We start from the raw sequence: 23,614 nt of genomic DNA, 5'->3' as shown, positions 1-23,614 counted from the left end.
TGTTTAGTATACATGTTCAATGTTTAGTATACGTGTTCAGTGTTGAGTGTACATGTTCAGTGTCTACTATACATGTTCAGTGTCTAGTGTACATGTTCAATGTTTAGTATACGTGTTCAGTGTCGAGTGTACATGTTCAGTGTCTAGTGTACATGTTCAATGTTTAGGAGACATGTTCAGTTTCTAGTGTACATGTTCAGTTTCTAGTATACATGTTCAGTTTCTAGTATACATGTTCAGTGTTTAGTGTACATGTTCAGGGTTAAGTGTACATGTTCAGTTTTTAGTGTACATGTTCAGTGTCTAGTATACATGTTCAGTTTTGAGTGTACATGTTCAGCGTTTAGTGTACATGTTCAGTGTCTAGTTTACATGTTCAGTGTTTAGTGTACATGTTCAATGTTTAGTATACATGTTCAGTGTTTAGTATACATGTTCAGTGTAAACATGTTCAGTATCTAGTGTACATGTTCAGTGTTTAGTATACATGTTCAATGTTTAGTGTACATGCTCATTGTAAACATCTTCAGTGTCAAGTGCACATGTTCCTTGTTAAGTCTACACGATCAGTGTCTAGTGTACATGGTCCATGCCTAGTGTGCTTGTGTAGAGTGTTGACGGTGTAGTGTTTAGTGTGTGTGTACTGACCTGCAGCACAGAGTGTCCCTGCGGGCTGTTCTCTGCCAGTTCGGCCTCGTAGTGATTCCTCTCAAATTTGGGGGCGTTGTCATTCTGGTCGGTGATGGTAACCCGCAGCAGGGCGCTGCTCGCCCTCGCCGGCTTGCCGCCGTCCACCACCCGGATGTTCAGGTCATACGAGTCCTTCTTCTCTCGGTCCAGGTTTCCCATGACGACCAGCTGAGGCAGCTTCTCGTCCGAGTCCACGGCGACCTGCAGGCTGAAGAGCTGGTCAGCGTCCAGCCCGGTGGTCAGCGAGTACTCGGCCACGCCGTTGGCCCCGGAGTCCCTGTCGTGTGCCATGGGGATGGAGAAGAGGGCCCCGATGTGCGTGTTCTCCGGGATGGACAGGGTGAGAATGGGCGAGGAAAACTGCGGCGTGTTGTCGTTGATGTCCAGCACCTCGATGCGGCCCTCAATCAGTCGCGGCCCCGAGCCGATCCCATTCACCATGTCGGTGATCGACACCTCAAACTCCAGGAAGCATTTGTCGCCCTCAAACAAGTTGCGACAGTCCCTCAGCATCTCGCGGTCGATGGGGATCTCCGTCGTGTAGATGTCACCGGTCTTGCCATCCACCCGCAGGTACGGTGAGCCCACCTCCAGTTTGTAGAGGTGTCCAGTGTCGGGTAGGCCCTGGTCCGCCGCCAGGCTACCGATCAGCGTGTTGGGCGGCTGCTCCTCAGGAACGCGATACAGGATGTCAGTTGGCCCAGCGTTGCAGGAACCCGGCAAGACGACCGCCAGATAGAGCAGAACCTCCCACCACAGCGCCACCATGTCTCCGCCCGACAGCACCACTCTGAAAGAGACAGGGGAGACGGATTAGTGAGACCGCCGTCACTCATCCTCCACAAAATAACAGGAAGTGAAGGTAGGACCCACAGAGCTTCTCCTCTCAGATTTATGTCAACGCTGTTCAGGAATAGATTGTTGAATTTGTCTCCCGGGGCCACTAAATGTGTCCCAAACAGTTATTTGCAGGATCTGAGGGTGACGAGGTTTTAGGTCTCGTGGCTGGCTGCAGTGTACGGCGAGCAGCCGAGCAGTGCAGACTGATGACTTCCTGCTGCTGCCAGTCTACCGCTCTGACAGCAAGACAAACCGAGCGCCGCTGCAGGCGACACTCCGCAAAATTACTAAGGAGAGGCAGCGAGAAGGAAGGGGACGAGACTTTAGAGCTTCTTGTGCTCAACAGAACAGAGTGAAAGATGTCGTGAGGCTCACACAGGTGTTTAAACACAGGTACGTCTGTCGTCAGTACTTTTAAAGAGAAAACAACAAGGGCAAAAATACACTAAATGATGAATAAAAGCCTGACTGATGGTCTGTTGACATTTGGCTAATGGACACTCCTGAACGTGGACAGAATAAAAACACAATTACGTTTCGTGTCTTGAAGTCGTCGTGGCCTCCTCTAAGAGATCATAGGATTATTAATTACAGTAAATTAATAAACTGCAAATTTACCACCTAAACACAATATCACCTGAAATGTTAAGAGCTTTGAAACGTGTCCTGCGGTGACACGGTGGCGAGGAGACGGATCCAGAGAGAAACACTGTCTCATGTCTGTGTGGCTGCTGAAGCCGTTTGATGCATCTACACTGCCTGGCCAAGTGGGTGAGAAATATTTTACTTGCCCCTACATTGAGGCTGGGTCCCGCCCCTTCTGGTGGACCACCACATGACCTTATCTCATGGTGGTCAACAGCAACGGAATTGATCAATATAACAGCTTTAGTTTCCTTTTAGAAAGAGCTGTCTGACAGCAAGGTAAAGAGATACAAATATATGTCAACATAACGCTCTATTGATGGTTTTACGTGTCTATAACACTTCAAAAAATATTGGAATGCAAATCTTTCAATCCTATCATGAACTGTTAATAAAAGAGAGAATCACACCTCCTCGCTGCCTGTTAAATTCACTTTAAATGAAGGTTGGAATGAAGAGTAAAACCATGCCGGTTATAAACTTAATCTGAGACATAAGAAGTAACATCAAGACGATACAAAGCCGTGAATTCAAGGTTGTATTTTCTTGGCTGTGCAGCTGTTCATACTCTTCTTCCTCTCCATCTCTGCACATTTGTCCTGTTCTCGGCAGTAATCGCTCTCTGCCTTCGGTGCTGTTAGAGTTTCTCGGCCGCGGGTCGACCAGGTTAATCTGGAAACCTTCTTTTCTCACATCGTTGATTTGGAGAGGAACACATGGACCAGCATGCCGAGCAGGAAGCAGGATGTCTCGGTGCCTCCTCCTCCTCCACTCTGTACTACCGCACAGTGTGTGAGTGTGTAGGAGTAAAGGCTTGTATCTTCAGCCTGTTAACTCTCCTACAGCGCTGCAGAGAAGTCAGACCTTGTACACATTCACTCAGTGACATGAAATGAATCGACCGTCTGAACTCTTCCAGCAGCTTCACAAAACCAACACAAAAACATCAAAATCAAGTTATTTTAATGGCAAATGGCCCTTCACACGTCAGAGTACCTCCTCTGTTCCAGGTCTATACACAGAACATTCACAGTCATGGTGATAGGAGGCTACATCCACTTTCTCTCTTTTGTTTGACTAAAGAGATGTTAAATGTCTGCTCAGTAGCAGCCCTGCGTGACCTCGGCCTGCAGGAAATAGTCTGACAACACTCTCTTTTATCCATCAGGGGATTAGAAAGTGCGACACAAAGCTGGTATACGCTTCATGCCCCCTTTTACACGCCGTCTACCTGTGCAATCAGGTTTAAATGCATGTTGTGATTTTACAGAGCTTTTTCATGGAAGAAGAAATTGCACTTAACTTAAAGAACCTTAAATATGTCGCTAATGTCTGGTTCAGACTGCATAATGTCAGCCTGAGTCAAGCCTGATGGAACATAATTATGATTCACGATATTGTCCCAAAAATCATCGGAATCTGCTTAAAACTCTAAAAATGGCACTAAAACGTACTGGAATCACCTGACATTTAGAATTTAGAAATCTTCATCAGGTGAAAAACGATCAAATAATCTTAAATAAGATAAATCATCTGCATAAATAAAGGTTAATAAAGGAGATACATTTTTATAAATGTATGTTGCGTCCCGGCAAACCCGGCTCTAGTTTTCACTTCACCACGATCAACTTATCGAGCGTGTCTTTGATCGTGATCTGTGACAAAGTATCAGAAAGTACACCGTGCCGACTGGGGACTCCTTCCACCAGAAAGTCCAGCATGTCACAGGCCAATCTGTAAACAATGGCGAAGAGTATGTTACTATGGTAACAACTGCCCTCCCCATTTGATGTCACATGGAGGGAGGATCACGACGGAGTGAAGTAAGAAAACAGGGAGAGAGAAATAGCAGCGTAGTGATGACATCACACACCTGGTAAGCAACGAGCAGCCGTGATTGGTCGGGGACCGACGTGTAGCCTGTCACGTCTCTGCTCTTATGGCTCTATAACCGACAGTTACAGGTCTGAGATAGAGACCATCGAAGGCTTCTACACGTCATCGCTTCATTCATGAATCAAGGAGGTGCTCTAGTATAGTGTTAAACAGTAAACCCACACAGGCCGAGGGTCACAGTGCCCTGCTGTTAAAAACACCACCATACACCTTTTTATAGTCTAGTCTAGTCTTATTAAAGCTGTTTAATGTGATATCTGGTTACAAATATGAATTTAACCATCAAATAAATCACACAAACTCTGAAGTATATGACATCAGTTGCACAGCATGTACATGTTTAACACCTTTCATTCATAGGAAAACACATTTTAAGTTCCATGTTCTCTCATCTATTATGCCTTACTTACACTAGGACAAAGGGAGAGCTTTCCTCCTGTTTGATCACATTAAACGTTAGCCTTTGCTCATGAGAATTATCAGAGACAGAAAGTGGCCGTTCAGTGCATCACTGAACCAGTGTCTCGTTCCAACTGGGAGAAGAGGCGAGAAGCAGCCATGTTTTAAGTCTAAGGCTCAGTCAGAGTCGATATTGCAGCGATTCATCGTCGAGTCTATAAAGTCAAAGATATTGAGTTATGGATGATATAAAGCAGAGACGAGGACAGAAATCCTCCCCGTTTAGAGGCTAAAAGCAGCAAACGTTTGACTCTGCTGTTGTTCTGTCCAGCTGTTCATCTGAAGTGTTGCTCCATGCTGTGACACACACACACACCTAATTACCCCTGCATGAATGTGAATGAGTGTGTGTGTGTGTGTGTGTGTGTGTGGGGGGGGGGTGTAACTGTGTTTGCAACGGTGAATGTGCATGTGAATACCTCTGTGGTGAATACCTCTGTGCGCGTTAAGCCGAGTTCACACCGGACCGAAAATCGGCGCCCGTGACATGAGTCTACTTGGTGTGGTCGCTCGAATCGGCCCACGTCGGCGTTCATTTCAGCCGATTCAAATGTATAATCCGCCATTCGAGTCGGTCATTCTTTTACCATTCTGATTGGTGGAGGCTAGCAGCTTGACTAGCCAATCAGTGAAGCCCGGAAGTGACGATGGTAAGCATACCAGATAAACAGTGGAATCGGGTTACATTTTACATTTTGGATTTTTCCGTTCAGAGAGTAATCACAACTACAGTCTACAACCTCACTCTGCTGACAACAGTGACTGGTGAGGACAGCGTGCTCTGTGTTTATGGTCTAGAAAGGACCGGCTTCCGGTTTTCGTGTTTTTTGGCCCACAATACAGATTAGCGCCGCCTGTTGTTTTGGAGACATTACATCTCGCGCAAGCGCGGAACGTATGGCGTCGGTTGTAATTCCGTAGGTGTGAGAACCGCCCATGTCGTTGTTCGAGTCGGCCATATTAAGTAGCCCGACTTCATTTACCGACGCAGTTCTTCCGGTGTGGACTCGCCTTTAGAGTGCAACAGTGTGTTTCTATTCTCACATTTTTCTGCAGAGCTGCCAAATACCCACAAACCACCGACCTCTGACCCCTGACCCTGCGGCATTTCACATGTCGCCGTGGAAACGGAGCTGTTTACTGGCTGACGTCCAGTCTGCCAACGTACCACCGAACACAACAATCCATTTAGTCCACGAAACTGATCCAACCACAGTCAAACATGATGTCAAAGTACACTGGCTGATGTTGGCAAACACTTCTGTGTGTGTGTGTGTGTGTGTGTGTGTGTGTGTGTGTGTGTGTGTGTGTGTGTGTGTGTGTGTGTGTTCCATTTTCACTGACGATTGTATAACAACAACAGTTAGCACCTACAGGTTTAGTGCATACATGTGATAAAATCCTACCAACATATATTATTCAACCGGCCACATATGTGCAGTTAGATGATAAACACTAATTGAAAGTTGACAGATGATTTCCAGGTGATAATATACATGTCTTGAATATAAATGTATGTGTTTCCTTGTAAACGCTGCAGAGCTGCTTCGTTCAGCAGGTATGACTTGTTTAATCCTGGATTGTACTACAGACTTTCTGACCTTTTAACAAATTGTTTTTTTTCCCCTCACTTCTCCAAGGTGAAATATTCAAACATGTATGTCGTGTACTGAGCCTATCAAAAAACAATAATGAAAGTTAAAAAAAAGGGCCTAAAATTGGCAAAAGTTTGAGACTTGAATCTAAAATAAAGAAATCATGTGAGGCTGCACAGCTTGAGTCTGAAAAAACAAACCCTGCAGGATCCAAAGGACTTCATGAAGAAGACGTTTGTTAAACTCAGGATGCCTCGTTAAAGTCGAGCTCATGTTAGATTTGCAACTGAGAACAACACGTGTGAATATGTGACTGAGGGTTTTAACTGCAACACAGGACAAAGCTCCCGGGGTCGTGAGGCATTTGGGCCCAGGTCAAATGTCAGGAAAAAGCAAGCAGCTGTTGACATGTTTGTTCACATGTAGTGAGTGCTGTGGAAGTGTGTGTGCGTTGTCTCCTCTGGGACCAGAGTGGACCAGAGATCGTCCAGCTCGTCCTGTTTCCCACAGTCTCAAACTTTCTCACCACTCTGTGTGTGTGTGTGTCTGTGTGTGTGTGTGTGTGTGCAGGCCCAGCCAACAAGAACCCAGTCTATGTGTGTTACCAGACAAAGAGGACAGTAACATTTCCATGTGTATGAGCCAGGCAGTAACTGTTGACGGTTTGACTCTGCTGCTGAAGCGGGCGAGAGACAAAGAGTCACAATAGAAGGAGAGAGAGTCGTTCGTACATTACAAAGCAGCCCAATGGCCCTGTTACCACCCACTGTGTGTGTGTGTGTGTGCTCTATTGATATTCAGAGTGTGTCTCCATGTTAATGTCCCACCTGCATCACACAGTTTAACTACTGTACATGACATTACATCACAAAGACGAGCTGTGGAGTTACAGCCGGCCGACATTAACGTCCTGCTGCAGCTGTGGACGCCACATCAAAGCTCTTCATGCACACTTTACACCATAGAATATCCAAATATTTATCCATGTCACGTTTTACTACAAAATGTGATATATTTGTTTTCAAATAACCATGAAAACAAAAGGAAAGCATATCCAACTAGAAAACAAACTGAAGTCAGATCATAAAAAAACTAATTTTCCACATGACTTGGGACTCATTGTAGAGTAACTATTTGTCTGCTGGAAAACAAAAGGGACTTCTTTGTTCAACATATGGCCGTATAGATATGAAATGCTGTACAATGCCACTGAATTTATGCTGACTGCTGCACTTGTCCATGTCCAGTTTGTGTCTTGAGGGAAAGACGTTCAAAACCTGATGACCTTTCAAAACACGAGTTCCTGCGATCCTTTTACACATACACCATCCGATTTAAAGGATTGCAATATCATACTAGTGATATATATATACACATACATATATATTTATACTACTGGCCTGCAGACCGGACTACTAAGCAGTAAACTGGACTACTGACCTGTCGACTGGGCTAGTGAGCCGGTTCAGCTTTAAGGATCCCATGACATGAGCTGTCCACCTTGCTGGTACTCCCGTGTGATCTGCATTGTTGGCTCCAGGAAGCACCAGTGTTACCCAGTAAAGTCCACCCAACACCCCTCATCTCCACTAACAGCCCATTGGCTACTCCATACAAGCTCCCGCCCCCACCAGTAAGGAAGAAAAGGCACCATTTCATTGTTTTTAGATGTCTTAGTTTAGAGCATCTGCAGTTCAATCCCGCTCATGTGATGTGACAAATAAAATGAAATAAATACACTATTAAGGCTCCGTATCAAACATCAATACTTTTTTTTGGTCTTTGTGTCCAAAATGTGTCCAAATTTTCAAACAGTCCGGTCCCACTGTTCCAGACTCCAAACAAAATGTTGCCGATTTTAGACATTCATTTTTGAAGTAGTGAAAATGTTTGGTAACTTCATATCTTCATTAGTATAGAAAAAGTGTTTAATGATTCCCAGCCCTACTTGATATAATCACACCAGTCTGCTGCTGTTTGTTTCACCCAATTAGGGAGGCACTATTTCTTCGTGGAATCTATTTAATGATGTGAACGTGGTTGTGTGACAGAAACCAAATAAAAGTCATCTGTGTTGCATAAAAAAGCTTGCTTACTCCCTGGCATCGGTTCTAATTGCAGTAATGTGTTCTGTAATTACGCAGGGACATTATCAGTCCAATTACTAACCATTAAAATATGACAACTATTCTGTCAAATCTGGCAACAACTAAACAAGATGGTGTCCCGGATCCAACCTGGCAACCTGTTCTCAAAGTTGCTTTCTGGCCTCACTGGGTGTGCAGGTGTGTGTTTCATATACAAACTACAGTAACCTGAATGTCCAGTACTTCCTGTTCATACATACCAGACCTGGCCTGAATACAATAACACTCACACACTCACACACACACACACACACACACACACACACACACACACACAGTGGGAATCAAAAGAGGCTTTGATGGTTTCAGATCTCAGAAGGACAGGATGTTCACGGTTGAGGTGAGCTCTCTCTGGACAGTCCAGTGTGTGTGTGTGTGTGTGTGTGTGTGCGCGCATGCTGGATGGATTTATCTTTCGAACGACCACACGCCATAATTGCACAAATGAGGAGACGCTTTAAGACCGTCACGCTGTGTGTTGCCACACCTGTGTGGAAGTCACTATTATACTAGTATATATGAGCTATCAGAGCTGCAGCATGGGTTGTTGCAGCGTTGCCATGTATGCGAATAGTCACGTCGCACAATTTGGTCAAATTAAGTCCAACACGTCGCACTCCAGCTATTTTGCGGCTTGCCACAAAGGAGAACTCCCATGATTCCATGTTCCATGACTAATCCAGTATTAGTGATTAGGAAGTGCCGTCTAAGTCGGCCCGCCACAGTTTCATGATGAATCTTTGTATTTATACTGTGTGGGAGGAGCCTCTCCCCGATGGATGGTTTCCCCGTAGAGAGCCTATATATGGTCGGCTGTCAGTGCTGGTGGGGTTTTCAAACGCGCCTTCAGACTGAAGAGGAGGACGTGATCAGTGGAAGGTCTGGGTGTCTTTATTCATGAATGAGCTTCAGTTAGCAGCAACTCTCTGAAGACTCACATTTCATTTGACCTGCACGTGGATATTAGCGTTGGTTACATATTGATGTGACCTCGTTTAAATATGTGCAAATAGTACAGAAGCACCAAGGTGAGAGATGCATTCACCCCTCGCTGGTGCACTGAGAATTATTTGTGCAGGTTTCGCTGCCACAAAAGTTGTTCAGTGCTTTTGTGAATGCGTGAAGTCTTGGTAATGTTTTTGGAACGCCCTCTAGTGGACAGGAAGTAAAACAACCACATTGCCGATAATGGCATTGGCAACGTAGAAGACTGTTTAGTGTAGTTAATATTATTAATAGGCTGAATTTGAGCATTAAATATTTGAATATAATTTCAATATTGAAAAAAATATGGGATGAAATTTGAATAGTATTATAGAGGAACACTGACAGCTCTACTGTATACATCAGGAACTATGTGATTATTGTAAGACGGGTAAGAAGAAGCAAACAAATCTGACCAGACTCTGTTCCAACTCGGGATGCTACACGTCCGCAGACATTTCTGACGGCTTCTGTACGTCTGTGGTTTGATTTACATCTGTGTGTTAACTGGATGTTCACACACAGCTGGACACTCACAGCCACCGGGCCGGCGCGTGGGGAAACAGCTGGACGTACGCCCACACCGGACTCGGCATCACAGGGCTCGCCATAGTGCCGCCGGCGGACTGGCGAGTTTGTCCAGCTGTGTCAGAACAGGCATGAAACGCAGAGAATGAATCCTGAAAAAAATTCAAATTCTGAATTCATGCATCATCAGATCAGCTCTTCTGATCGGACAAATATCCACTGTTTGAAATGCGGCAACAAAAGTCAGCAAAGCCACCAGAAAATACATATATAACATATTTATAACACAAAAACTGGATGGATGTAGCAGTTTGAAAGGAGCCAGAAGGAACATGCCTCTTGTATTTCACGCCAAGCTGCATTTTCTTTCTTTAAAAATGAACCGGTTAGTCATGATTGATGTCAGCTAACAAATCCGACATCCCTCATGCCAGCTATTGTTGGCATCCTTTTATATTATTAATTTTGGTATGTACAAGAACATATGTGGTTTGATATCAAGCTTTAATAACAATAATACAACAAAGTTTTGGAAATGGGAAACGGCATTTAACTGGTCACTAGCCTTGCCAACATTATGGGATTATCATTATTAACTTTATTTTATTTCTGGTTACGATTGATATTAAAAGTCTGTTTTCTGTCATGAAGAATGTTTGCGATCATTTGATAAATAAACTCCACCAAGTAGAGACAACCAATCACACAGAATACACCTGCAGTAATAAATACGCTGGACGCCGGTGACGCACCTGCTGCAGGCGTCCAGTCATGTGACACCGCTGATGGATGTGTCCACACCTTGTGTAAATAGCGTGTGTGCATCAGAGGAAGCTAGCCTGCGTCAAGGACTGAGAATGAAAAGAGCGGAACTTTGCTGTGAGCCATAAACGCACCGCTAGACCGGGGGCGCTTCGCATGACGACCATGTTCCAGTCAGACAGGACACTCGGATTACTGGGAGCTGACTCACTGGTTACTTTACTGGTTTCGCTGGATTGTGTGCTTCCTGTCATGTTGCTTAGAGGCACTGCGGCAGGAACGACTGGTTCAGGGATCAAACGTGTGACCTCGCTCCTGACAGGATGTGCTGATCCCCTTGCAGCAGCAGCAGAGGGGGATTATGGGAGTGGATGGCAGATGAACAGCAGGCTGGTTTAAAGTAAAGATCATCAGAATGCTGTTTTAAATCCACAGCAACATATTTATTCCACATGTCGGACTACATGAGGACAAGATGAAAACAGACGACTGCTGTACCGACACCTGACCAGGTCCATGAATGCACCACATCACCGCTAACCTCACAGAACTCATGCTCTGGCTATTAACTCCACCACGGCAGCAGCCCTCAGATACACACACACATTATATATATGTATATATGTATATATATATATATATACATATATACTTTTACAGTTGAAAAACTATAAACCGTAATTCATTAATATCAATAATTACAGACAGCAACACAAATGACAAGAAAGGATAAATTTGCCTTTTAAAACATCATAAAACAATAAATTAAACACTGAACAGCGTGGCTGCTTTATGGACATGAAATATATTTTACAACAGTTAAATGTAATGTAAATATAATGTAACATTTATCTGACTTTACAATAATCTGTATGAGCATAATCATACTGCAGAAATACTTCCAAGTACTGACACTTCACTGCCACAACCTGCAGGTGATCTACAGCGACATACGGTAAGAGACTAGTTCAGAAGCACAACAGAATAAACTGGTTATGTTTATGAGTGAAGCTCAAATATTCTGTCCAGTTTAAAATGAATCCACCAAAAACAACAACTTTACATGATCCGTTCATCAAGAAACAACTGTACGCTGATCATTTCTCTCGTGTCATTGTGTGTGGAATCGTTGGACAACACGAGATGTTCGGAGACGTTTTAAAACGCAGGACGGGTGAATTCATTACAACGGGCGATATTTAAAAATGGCTGCTGCGCCTCGTTCTTCACACTCCAGCATCATCTACTGTAAATATGTAGAGACGACACCCGGCGCTCAGAGTGTGAGCGGTTTCAAATCATCTAACAGACTGTAACCCTCGTTGCTATTGACTGGCAACAAAAAAATCAATACGGCAATATGATGTCAGCTCAATAAAAGTGCTTTTAGAGCAGTTTTACGGCAGGAAACCACAACATCTGTCCCTCTGTCTGACAGTACGCCGTCTCCACCGACACACGGTCATGATACTAGCCGGGGATGTTTATGACTCCCTCAGGGTGACTTCTAATGATTTTGGTGACCTTTTTTGTTTTTAATCAAGGATACCAGGATGATGACGGTAGCCTCAGGTGAATGACATGGAGATATAATCGCTGTCATCGCAGCTTTGCTACATTACGGCGTTCTCACTCAGTTTCACACGAGGGCTGTTGGAACGAACAGCAGGAATCCAATTAAATTTGAAAAGTAAAAAATCTGAACTATTCCAATGCTGAAATTATCACTATTTTTTTCAGAAACATGTTTTCCTAGTTAGCTAACCTCGCCCTCCTCGCCTCGGCCTAAACATGAAGTCTGATGAGCAATAAAGTTTACTGAATCACAATCTAACTATGAGAAATAGCAACAGCGGCACACACGGAGGTAACACACACACAGATAATACACACGGAGGTAACACACACCGAGGTAACACACACCGAGGTAACACACACACAGATAATACACACGGAGGTAACACACACCGAGGTAACACACACCGAGGTAACACACACGGAGGTAACACACACCGAGGTAACACACACCGAGGTAACACACACGGAGGTAACACACAAGGAGGTAACACACACGGAGGTAACACACACGGAGGTAACACACACAGAGGTAACACACACAGAGGTAACACACACCGAGGTAACACACACCGAGGTAACACACACCGAGGTAACACACACGGAGGTAACACACACCGAGGTAACACACACCGAGGTAACACACACGGAGGTAACACACACAGAGATAATACACACGGAGGTAACACACACGGAGGTAACACACACCGAGGTAACACACACGGAGGTAACACACACAGAGATAATACACACGGAGGTAACACACACGGAGGTAACACACACCGAGGTAACACACACCGAGGTAACACACACACAGATAATACACACGGAGGTAACACACACCGAGGTAACACACACGGAGGTAACACACACCAAGGTAACACACACCGAGGTAACACACACACAGATAATACACACGGAGGTAACACACACCAAGGTAACACACACGGAGGTAACACACACCGAGGTAACACACACGGAGGTAACACACACCGAGGTAACACACACCGAGGTAACACACACGGAGGTAACACACACCGAGGTAACACACACGGAGGTAACACACACCGAGGTAACACACACCGAGGTAACACACACGGAGGTAACACACACCGAGGTAACACACACGGAGGTAACACACACCGAGGCAACACACACGGAGGTAACACACACGGAGGTAACACACACCGAGGTAACACACACGGAGGTAACACACACGCCGGTAACACACACGGCGGTAACGGCCGGCAGCACTCGGTGAAACAAAGACGGACGGAGCTCTGGAAGCGATGACGTCATGACAAATGTGCGTTCATGCTGCTTACTGCTAGCTAGATCGACCCGCGTCTCCATCAGCTGATTCATCTGGAACGAGACCAGCAGCAGGAAGTACGACGTGAAAGTAGAGCTGACGGTGAGACAAGGAGGACGTAGCCATGGCAACGGGGACACAGCGTCCCCAGGAGAACGGCAATGTGTTTTTTTACTTTCTTAATTATAACTTATCAAGAAAGCTGTCAGCTGTTGGTAATTCAACAGATGTATTGGTAATGTTTTGGAACGCCCTCTAGTGGACAGGAAGTAAAACAACCACATTGCCGATAATGACATTGGCAACGTATAAGACTGTGTAGTGTAGTTAATACTAATAATAAGAATTTGAGCAATAAATTGAAAAAAATATGGAATGAAATTCAAATAGTATTATGGAGGAAAATTGACAGCTCTACTTCACACCTCGCCACGGTGTCTGATTTTGCACTAAATTAATTAACATCTCGGGTTAAAGAATGTAGCGTTTAGTCAAATCCATTTCACACATGAATAATGCATATTTGTTCAGATTTATCCCTCAGATCAAAGAAAGCTTAGAAGACATGACTATATGTGAATGGTGTGTAACAAGCCTGGACACTACTCATGAGTATGTTTGTGTTGCTGATGTGCGAGGCCACTGAAACAACTCGAGGCTGTCACAATGCCACTAAAAATCACTTTTGTTTGTCAATTAGTGGATTAAAGTTGAGCTTTTTTAACGACTAAAGACTTGTGAATATTTTGTAGATGCCAAAGATGTGACTGTTATTTTTCCAGTCATTTCCCGTTCACAGACATAATCACAGCAGAAACGTCGGGTTGTTAAATATTTGGAACAAGATGACGACGACTACATCGATGAACCAGCTTTAGTCTGAACAATGTCTTTTGTTTTTGTCTTCCTCATTCTCACCCGCCCGCTTCTCGTCATCGGCTGAACAAAAAAAAAAGGCAAACTGCCGTGAAAACTGTAATTTTTCTGCAGAGTCGGGATGTGAACGCGTGTGTGTGCTTCCATTTCACACACCAAACCCGTCTCCACTCTCCCAGCTCCCATTTTAATGACGGCCATTAACACCGCTGCTCCCTCAGATCTCCAATTTCTCAGCAGAATTTGCAGAACGGACTCCGATGGACCTTCCTCCTCCTCCTCCTCCTCCTCCGTCTTTGTCATTTCATCCTCTTCCTCTCCCCACTGACTAACCCCCCCACAGAGCTGTGGACGTTTGTTTGATCTGGTTAAATTGGACCGACCTCCAAATTAGAAGAGGCGGCGGGAGGAATCCCAAAGCTTGGTATCAAACCTCTGACCTCGCCCCATGACACCTCGGGTGACGGCAAGGGCCACAAACCTCAGCAAGAGTATCCCCCTCCCCCCCGTATCTCCCCTCACCCCCCCCCCCCGCCTTCACAATAAATACTTTTAGTGGCAGAACCCCGAGCCAACGCCAGATATCATGCAGAGGGAACCCCCCCCCCGTTCGCCCTAAAATCACAATCTGAGGCTTTAATGTGTCTGTGGAGAAAATGTTTCACACTTATGTAGAGTAAAGATGTTTAACTGTTATTTAAAGCCACAAGCGAGCATCTTTTTTTGACACTCGAAAACCAAAACGCCTGCTACCGATTTGCATTTCTGTCCAAGACGCCACCAACGCGTGTCGAGGCCGGATGTGAGCATCTCGTCTGTGTGTCTATGACACAAGAAGAAATTATGAGTGCAAGATTGTGGGAGGGGTGGGAAGAAATAGGGAGCGGGGTCAAAGGTCAAGTGAGGGAACACGCAACACCGCCCGTTTCCCATGAGCGCCCAGCAGACATCTCCGGAGCGTTCCAGAAGGGGACGTTGAAAGAAACGGGGTTTACTACTACAGCTCACTCTCTGTCGGGGAACGGCTGATGCAGTTTGCATGTAAATACCCGACTACTCCCCCACCCTCCCCCTCTCTCTCTCTTTCTACCATGTATAGCATGTCGAACGCCCATCCTCTCTCTTTCTCCCTCCACCACAGCAAAGAGGAAGGACTGGAAAGCTGGAGGGACCGGACGGACTGGATTCCCCGGTGTTGATGCGCGGTGGTGGATTTTCATTGTCGCCTGCCTTCCTCGCCCACCTCTGCGGTTTACACTGAAACTCCCAACGCCTTTCTTTGGATTAACGAAACAAACACAACGACAGGGGAGGGGGGCTTACACTAGCAGGGAGAGGGTGTTGGGTTTGATGCTACAGGTGCCCGGGAGGCCAGAGGTTCAGGGTTTATATGGAGATAGATGTACGCTCCCTCGCCTGTGTGACTGGTTTACGAGCAGATGAATGGACTGTTGTATTGTTGCTCTCAGCAGCCCCAGGAGTCCCTGAAGGCAGATTAGCTCTAATATTACAGTGGGAAGTCAAACCTCTGATCATAATGACAAGCTTTTTTCACTGCCATTTTATGTTCTTCTCTATAGACTTAGAGTCCCTGCAGAACTCTTAGAGCCTCGGATGGAGACATCATGACACCCCAACAGAAACAGCTCCTATTATTATTATTAGTATTATTATTATTATTATTATGCACTATAGCATACTGTACCCCCCCCCCCCCCTCTCCCATGCACACTACACAGGATTACTGAGCGATGTAGTGATTTATTTTCAGTTTCAGGGAGGTTAGGGGAGCAGGAGTGACCGACAGGAAGCTGTGTTTTATTACTGACAGACATGGAGGTAATGTTGAGGACGGAGGGGATCAATACGGATCAATAGCGCTGGAGTCTAATATAGGTAAAATACCCATCAGGGGAGATTGGACGCCGAATACGAACATGCGTTCGTTTTAAACGGCTTTATTTGACCAACAAGTGTTTTTAAAGCAGCTGCCCGGTCGTTACAGGCGCCGAGCGCCTCCAGAGATTTACCCTCCGTCTATGTGTATTTCTTAACTAAGTGTTCATGCAGGCGAAAATGAAAATAAAGTGAATGTACTCTTCCTATTTGTCGTGCGTAAAGCGTCTGCAGAGCTGCGCACCAACGGAAAGATTTCGCAAAAAGTGCGTAAAATATGTTGCGTAAATATTTAAGATTAAATTCGGGTCTGTGGAGAGAAGTTCCTACCTGGACCGGGTGAGAGCCGCGCGCTTCCCCAGCTCTGAGCGCTCCAGCCCGGCTACAGGCTCCGCTCCTCCTCGCTACCCAGATGGAGCGGCTCCGGAAGAGAGAAAAAAACCCGAAATTAACAATCCACAACGCCGGGAAAAAAAACTTAAAACAAATCAAACAATCCAGTTGGACGGACAGGGGGTTATTATTCCGCTCACAATTTCTGTCCAGTTTTAATGTCGTGACCAGCGCTGCGCGTCAACCCGGCGGTCCTTCTTCTCCGGAGGAAGAGCTGGAGCCCAGCCGGGGAACACCCGTCCGGACCAGGGTCACCTACTGCTACTCCGAGGACGTTAGCACCGGGCGGCTTGTACCGACAGCATCCTCCGCTGGTGACGCGCTTGGGGAGGTGTTGCGGTGGTGGCAGTGTACGCGGACGCAGCACCGGGACAGGGGAATGGGAGAAAAAATGGGGGAAAACGGTTAAAAACCACCCGAGCAAGAAACACTACGTCCGGTATGTCCGGGAGTTGCCAACTACGGTCGTCCGGTTAGTTTCCACCCGACGCACGATCACTGCTCTGCCGCTACAAACTCTGTCCGCCTCCGGTCCGGCGCGGAGCAGGTCGCGTGGCCGCGCTGTGTGTGATGGGAAAGTGGAGTGATTCCAAACGACTGCGCTCGCGCTTCCCTCCCTCCCTCTCTCTCTCTCTCTCTCTCTCTCTCTCTCTCTCTCTCTCTCTCTCGCGGCTACCTCCCCCCTCCTATACACTCTCTATACACTATACCGGGAGGAGGGGGGGCGGAGCGAGTGTCCACCCCAACAACCAACTCTTCGTGGATTTCCCAACATTTTCATGTTGCCATTTGTTTTACAAAGATCTGGAGAGTCCTCCGAGCCGCCCGTTTGAACCACCTGAGCTCGTGCGGGTTGTTTCTCCCTCTTTTTACCGGTGAAACTGTAACTGAATGCGGCAGCTCGGAGTCACAGGTCCGAGTCTCCCTCAGCCCAAATGGCATGTGAAAGGAGTGTAACTGCGGTTAAATGGATGAAACGCGTTCACACTCTTGATATTATTCGTAACCGCCACACTCTTGATTAAACCCGCCAACTGTCAGACAACTCCCTTCTTTTCCACCCATCTATACAGTAATGCATGCTTTCTACTACCTCTCTCTCTCGCTCTCTCTCTCTCCCCTTCACGTTTCTATGTCTCTCTGCCTTCGTCGCTTACCCGAGCTCCGTCCTGCCACAGCGGAGCGGCGGGAAGTAGCCGTCTCTCGCGCTCTGAGCGCCACCTACAGGCGAGAAGCGGCACGTGACGGGCAGACAGATCTCGAGCAGGCTTTTACCGCCACTGAGGAGCAGTGACAGGAGGGGACATATAACAAAAATGGAGTCTGTAGTGTAAAAGTGTCGAAATCGTGGCTGTTATTACAGCCATGTGGGTTATATGAACACAACGCAGCATGTGGTGGAGAGAGGCTGCTATCCAAAGCAGCTTACTGTACTGTGATATATTACACACAAACATATGGATTAGGTTTTAGTTTTAGTTGTTTTTTTGTTGGTTTTTTTTGCATATGGCCGCCTCAATGTCAGTGCATCTGCTTAGGGAGCTAATCCAAATGCAGCATTGAAAAACGTTAAAAGCATTTATTAAGATGCACATAAGCTTTTGTATTTATATTTATTAGGACATCAACTGATGCTTAACTTAAAATAAAAAAATTAATGCCACACTAGAGATGAAAAAATAGGCCTACATTTAAAAAAAAACAGGCTACTTGGAGCGACTTCCTGAATGCAGCACCATGACTAAATAAGATGATTTTGCAGTATTGACATTTCGACGTAGTACTTACAGTAAGTTCTACAGTAGTTCTTGTTTTTCAGTTGAATACTTTGAGTAACACACATGTTGTTAAATAATATTGTCTAATGGTGTTACAGTAATCAGAAAGTCCAACAATAAGAGGCAAACATGGTGTAGGTTAACACATAAGTAAATGTGAAAATATAAAATAATAAAAAAGTAAACATTAAAAACAAAAATATGATAATATTATCTATCTTATCATGTAATATAATATTGTAATACTTAGTGGTGCAACTGTACTCAGATCCTTTGCTGGCTTATCTTGTAAAAAATAATGTTATCTTCTTGTATTTTATATATTATATTTAAGGAAGTAATATCAGCTAATTCTATACTTGAAGGAGTACACAAGTAAAAGTACTTATGATATTGCTTGATATGTCTTTAACTATCCAAGATGTTAAGGACATTAATAACAGCCTGTAAGAGGATTTATTTTCAATTTTGAGCAACATTTACTGTAACTACTTTGCAGCCGTACTAATCAAGGTCTCTGTAAATAGCAGTTTGTAGTTTTGGTTAATTACAGAGTTGGTGAGATCACAGAAGTGGGAGGGTTAATGAGCATAGCTGTGGCTCATGGGCCAAGATTCACACACCCTTCATATTTACCGCAACATTCCACGTCAAAATATTACACACTGGAGCAGACACTCATCGTTTTCACGGCTCCTGAACTCTCTTATCAGACGTATCAGTTGTGTGACGCCCGTTGAAAACCTGCCCGTCCAGAACCGAGTGCTCGGTCTGAGAAGTTTGCTTCTGCAGCGTTGTGGAGGGAACACTGCAACAATACACCATCCACCACACAGCTGCTTCAGCCTCAGACACACAGCTGATGTCTACAGTCTGGTTCAGGGAACAAAACGTCCGGGGCGACCTGACCCCCACTGAACGCCTCCCAACAGCTCCACATTTATTATGATGCTTAGATGTGAAAAATATTCAATTATGTTTCTATTCAAACTCTTTGTACATCGAACCTTATTCAGGAGCCACAAAAAATATATACAATTCAACGGTATACTGCTTAGTATATACTTCTACAACAGAGGAAGACACATTTAGCTGACAGAGAAACGTTTCTGGTAATATTTCAGATAGAGATTCAACTCAGAACATATGAAGATATGGTGCAATATTATTAATTTAACGCTACAGCATCATGTTAGAAGCGAAAGCTTCACCTTGAACAGTTAAGTTCATTTATATAGAAAAGTGATATTTCCTCTCTTTCACTCTGCGCTTGAAGGAAACATTTGACTATTTTACTATTAATAGATTTACATCGGATATATTTAAAATATCCCCAGCTACAGGAAAGGATGAGAAGTAAAGCTCTAAATCACTAAAACACACCCAGGTCGGGTTCCTCGTGGTCAGGAACAGCAGGAGGTCATTTATATGTATTTGCTTTAACATAACCACCATGGTTACCATAAAATAGAGCATGGACTTAATGAGTGGAGGAATCTTTCTGGCAGTAAAATGATAAGTGTTATAAGTTAGTATTAAGTTGTTCAGCGGTCGAATTGCCTCATATGGGGAAAACATACTCACAGTTAAAACCAAGGTGAAATACACTCAGCGGAGGTCATTTCTAAAGAGGAATATTAGTTGCTTGCTTTGAAGTAACCACCGTGGCTCTAAAGCATGGATTAATGAGTGGAGGCATTTTGCTGTTTCTTTGCTGCACTTGGAGCCAAGTGAAACAATCCTTTGTTGTTTACGTGATTGAACATTAGCACTTTTTATTTTTGCAATGTTTAGAGCTTAGAGGGCTTGTTTGGATTTTTGGGAGTCATTCATTATGTGTTTTTTTTAATGGATTTGTTTACATTTTGGTTCAAAATATGATGTTAGATCTTCGGTTAATTTTAGAAGTCTAAATGTTGCGCTCAATCTTCTTTTTTTCAATCTGTTTTTTTTTTTGTGTACGTGCTGAATGTTCGTATCTTTCAGTCATCAAATAAAAGCGTGCTCGCTCGTATTTTTTGTCGTATCAACAGTACATGAACTCCTTTCAGGCCATCGCAGTTTCATTTTGACGTTCCTCCATTAAAAACAGTTTCATTTCTGTTATGGAGACTGTTACAGTAAGCCTGCTAGTTTCTCCCAGGATGGAAATGAAGTACATACATAGAGATACCGTATCATAAACCATACATTTGATTGGATTTTCCACTCCAGCGTGCTCCCGCAGGCCGTTTTCAGCGCATTGTGATCACGCCCGCTCGTAGACACGCTTCAAATATATATTTCTCAGTGTGTCTTTATTTCAAATCGCACGCGGAAATGTAGCACGAAAGCTTTTCCGTTTGTCACTTACTTAGTGGTAATTTGATTGTAACTCATTTATTTAGGATTATGCACTGTGTGATTTGGATTTCAGTGTTTGATGATTATGCCTGCTGGAAAACACATGTTTCTTTATTTCAAATCACTCTCTTTATTATGAGCTAACAAGCTTGCTAGCGGTGAGGTAGAAGCTCTTTGCTCCACCAAAGAGATTTTACACACCAAGCGAATCAGCTATGATAGCTTCAGACTCTGTTCCGTGTATTCCTTTTCAAATGCTCATGTTTCTGCCAATTCTTGACCAGACTGAATTACGATTTTCTCTCAAATCTAATTTTCATGGCAAAAAGTTTTTCTCTCATTTCTTATTTCTTACTAATTTCTTCTCAAACGTATGCATGATGAAGAGACAAAAGGAACTTTGTAAAGAGTAGTCCACCTTAATTTGGTGCAGAATTGAATAAAAATTCAGCTACTCCTCAGGGAAATGAAAGCTTGAAATTGTTGTGATACCAGTATGAATACTACTTGTACAATGTACTTTCAAGAAAGTTCAAAATCAGCAATTGAACCACCAACACCGTCAAATGCACTTAGACTGGTACGGGCCAATCACAATCAAAACTGTGACGAAAACAGGAGTCACACAGGTATATTTAAATAAAAAAAAGGTCAAACAAAAGGATGGGAGGAGGCTGTTACACTGTAAAAACAAGGATATATATATATATATATATATATATATATATATATATATAGCGCAAACAGTGTTGTCAATACCGTTTAGTCTGTGTCTGTTTCCCTGATTTGTTTTTCCACGTCGTCTTCCTGAAGACATGCAGCGTCAGGTTCGTCTCCAGAGGAGTTTAAACCTCTGTGCTCGACTTTGTCTCCCAGCATCCCTCTCAGTAATTAACTCTCCGGCCTGTGAGGACCTTCGCTGATCAGCTGTAATATCCTTATCAATAGTCTATCCTGTTCCGCTCCGCTCTGCTGCACTCACATACATCATCCAAGTTATGAACTTAGTTCACAGAGTTAAAAGTTATCTGCTGGTCACAGTTACAAAGTGGATCTAGAAGTTATTCTCTTATTTCATTTTTTTTTTAAATGTCTTTCTTTGTTCATGTTAGCCTTTAGTGATTATTCCTGTTTATTTATAGTTTATCATTTTTATGGCCCGAAGCACCGACGTTGGGCTCGGATGCCCTATTGAAATACTATTGATTATTATGGCCCGAGCACCGACAACGTTGGGACCAGCAAGGCCCTATTGTAATTCGAAGTTTATTATTTTTTTTATTTTTTTACTACCTTTTGGGGGGCCTTATCATATTTAGAAGAAAAAATGGGTGTGCGCATGGGGACTGGCGAGAAACTTCGTAGTTTCGTAAAAAAGTGGCTCGCTCGCGCCAACTAGCACTTTTAGGCCACGCCCCTCACACAGTAACTAGTAGTAAGTAAATTGACACAAAAATTTGCACACATGAGTAGGTAAGTGTGCTTTACAAAATTGCCATTGGGACTACTCAAGTCCACTGACCAAAAATTTTCCGCAATCTTAAATTTGGTGAAAAACATTAACATTTTGCTAACTTCTCCTCAACCATATATCCGATTCTCACCAAAGTTTCTGTGGATCATCACGAGAACAAGCTGATCAATCGCTATCAAAGGCGTCGGGAAGTAATGTTGCATTCAGAAGTTATTAGCCAATGAACATCAAAGGGGCGGGGCTCTGGAAATCAATAAACCATGACCTTTGGGCCAATTTTCCAAGTTTCTAACAAATCGACCATTCACTACCATTGCTACAGGAAATCAGCCGTTTTTGGGCCATTTTAGGCAATTTTTACAGTTTTTTTCACAGTTTTTTATTTTAGCAAACTCCTCCAACTCCAAACTCACTGAGCCTGTTCGAACGGCCTCAACAATGAAAAATTATCAAAAGCTCTTACATAAGTCAAAGGGGCGTCATGGCCAGTCCAGCGCCATGGCCGCGAACGATTTTCATCCTTCGCCACAAAACTTGAAACTGTTATAACATCAGTGTCCATTGTCCGATTGGCTCCAAACTTCGCACATTTGATGAGAATTCCACCCTGAACACGTCTGCACTGCAATATTGACTCACAATCAGAGCACCACCTACAGGTGACAGGAAATGTCATATTTTTACACTTTTATGCACTCCTCCTCATGTCTTGGCCTGATCCTCTTTTTGGTCAAAAAAGCCTCCAGGCATTGCACATGCTTACTGTTGACGGCACGGCACCGACGGCACGGGACACCCAGCAACAGGGTGGTGGCTGGGTTGGTGGTCGCAACACTGGCACTGTGCATCACTGATCACAGATGTAATGTTCTTATTATTCATTTGTCCATATATTTATGTGTATATATATTGTGTTTAAGTGTCTGGTTATATAAATGCATACATCAATTAACAACCTCTGAGACCCATTGTAGCTTATATGCTACAAAAGATTACGTTGTCTTTAGAGCGTCATAACTCCTTAATGCTTTGAAACATGCGTTTTTTTCCTCTTAAACTACAGAAACGAGGATAAACAATGGTACCCTGCTTGCCCATGTGAGCGATTTATTTCCAACAACAAAACAAATGCGTAAAGTTGTAAAGATGTGACTAGTCTCTGTGGCGCATTTCTCCATTTTGTATATATATATATATATCGATCAGTTCTCATCAGCCATCTTGCTAGTGACGTATATACGTGTATGCATCGGACACTCATATTGGCTCCCATAGCGGCTTTTACAGCCAATCGGAAAGCCTACGCTTGGTGGTGAGTTGTTGTGTTTTCCCAAACGGGAGACATGGAGGAGTTCAAAGCAGAGAAAAGGACAGTCAAAGAGTTATTGTAGTGAAAGAGAAAGTTAAAAACATAAATGGCA

The 23,614-nt window shown here is 44.1% G+C and overlaps 1 protein-coding gene across 2 annotated transcripts in view; it reads right to left on the bottom strand.

Moving 5' to 3' along the window:
• LOC311013453 (protocadherin-1-like) overlaps window positions 1–17,190 on the bottom strand; it is a 29,999-nt gene extending 12,809 nt beyond the window's left edge. Inside the window, exons 1-3 of one of the 2 annotated variants that reach the window (XM_084009539.1) lie at window positions 16,739–17,190; window positions 16,536–16,626; window positions 649–1,480 (exon numbers count right to left, since the gene is read on the bottom strand). In XM_084009539.1, coding sequence (XP_083865665.1) covers window positions 649–1,458 — 810 coding nt within the window. In that variant the 5' untranslated portion in view covers window positions 1,459–1,480; window positions 16,536–16,626; window positions 16,739–17,190. Of the gene's footprint in view, window positions 1–648; window positions 1,481–16,535 lie in introns of both variants that reach the window. The other variant, XM_084009538.1, reaches the window with a different exon arrangement.
• Window positions 17,191–23,614: the final 6,424 nt, after the last annotated feature.

The sequence above is a fragment of the Eutrigla gurnardus genome (assembly GCF_963514095.1).
Source record: "Eutrigla gurnardus genome assembly, chromosome: 5".
Taxonomy (NCBI): Eukaryota; Metazoa; Chordata; class Actinopteri; order Perciformes; family Triglidae; genus Eutrigla; species Eutrigla gurnardus.
This window is presented reverse-complemented; position numbering and strand designations above follow the sequence as displayed.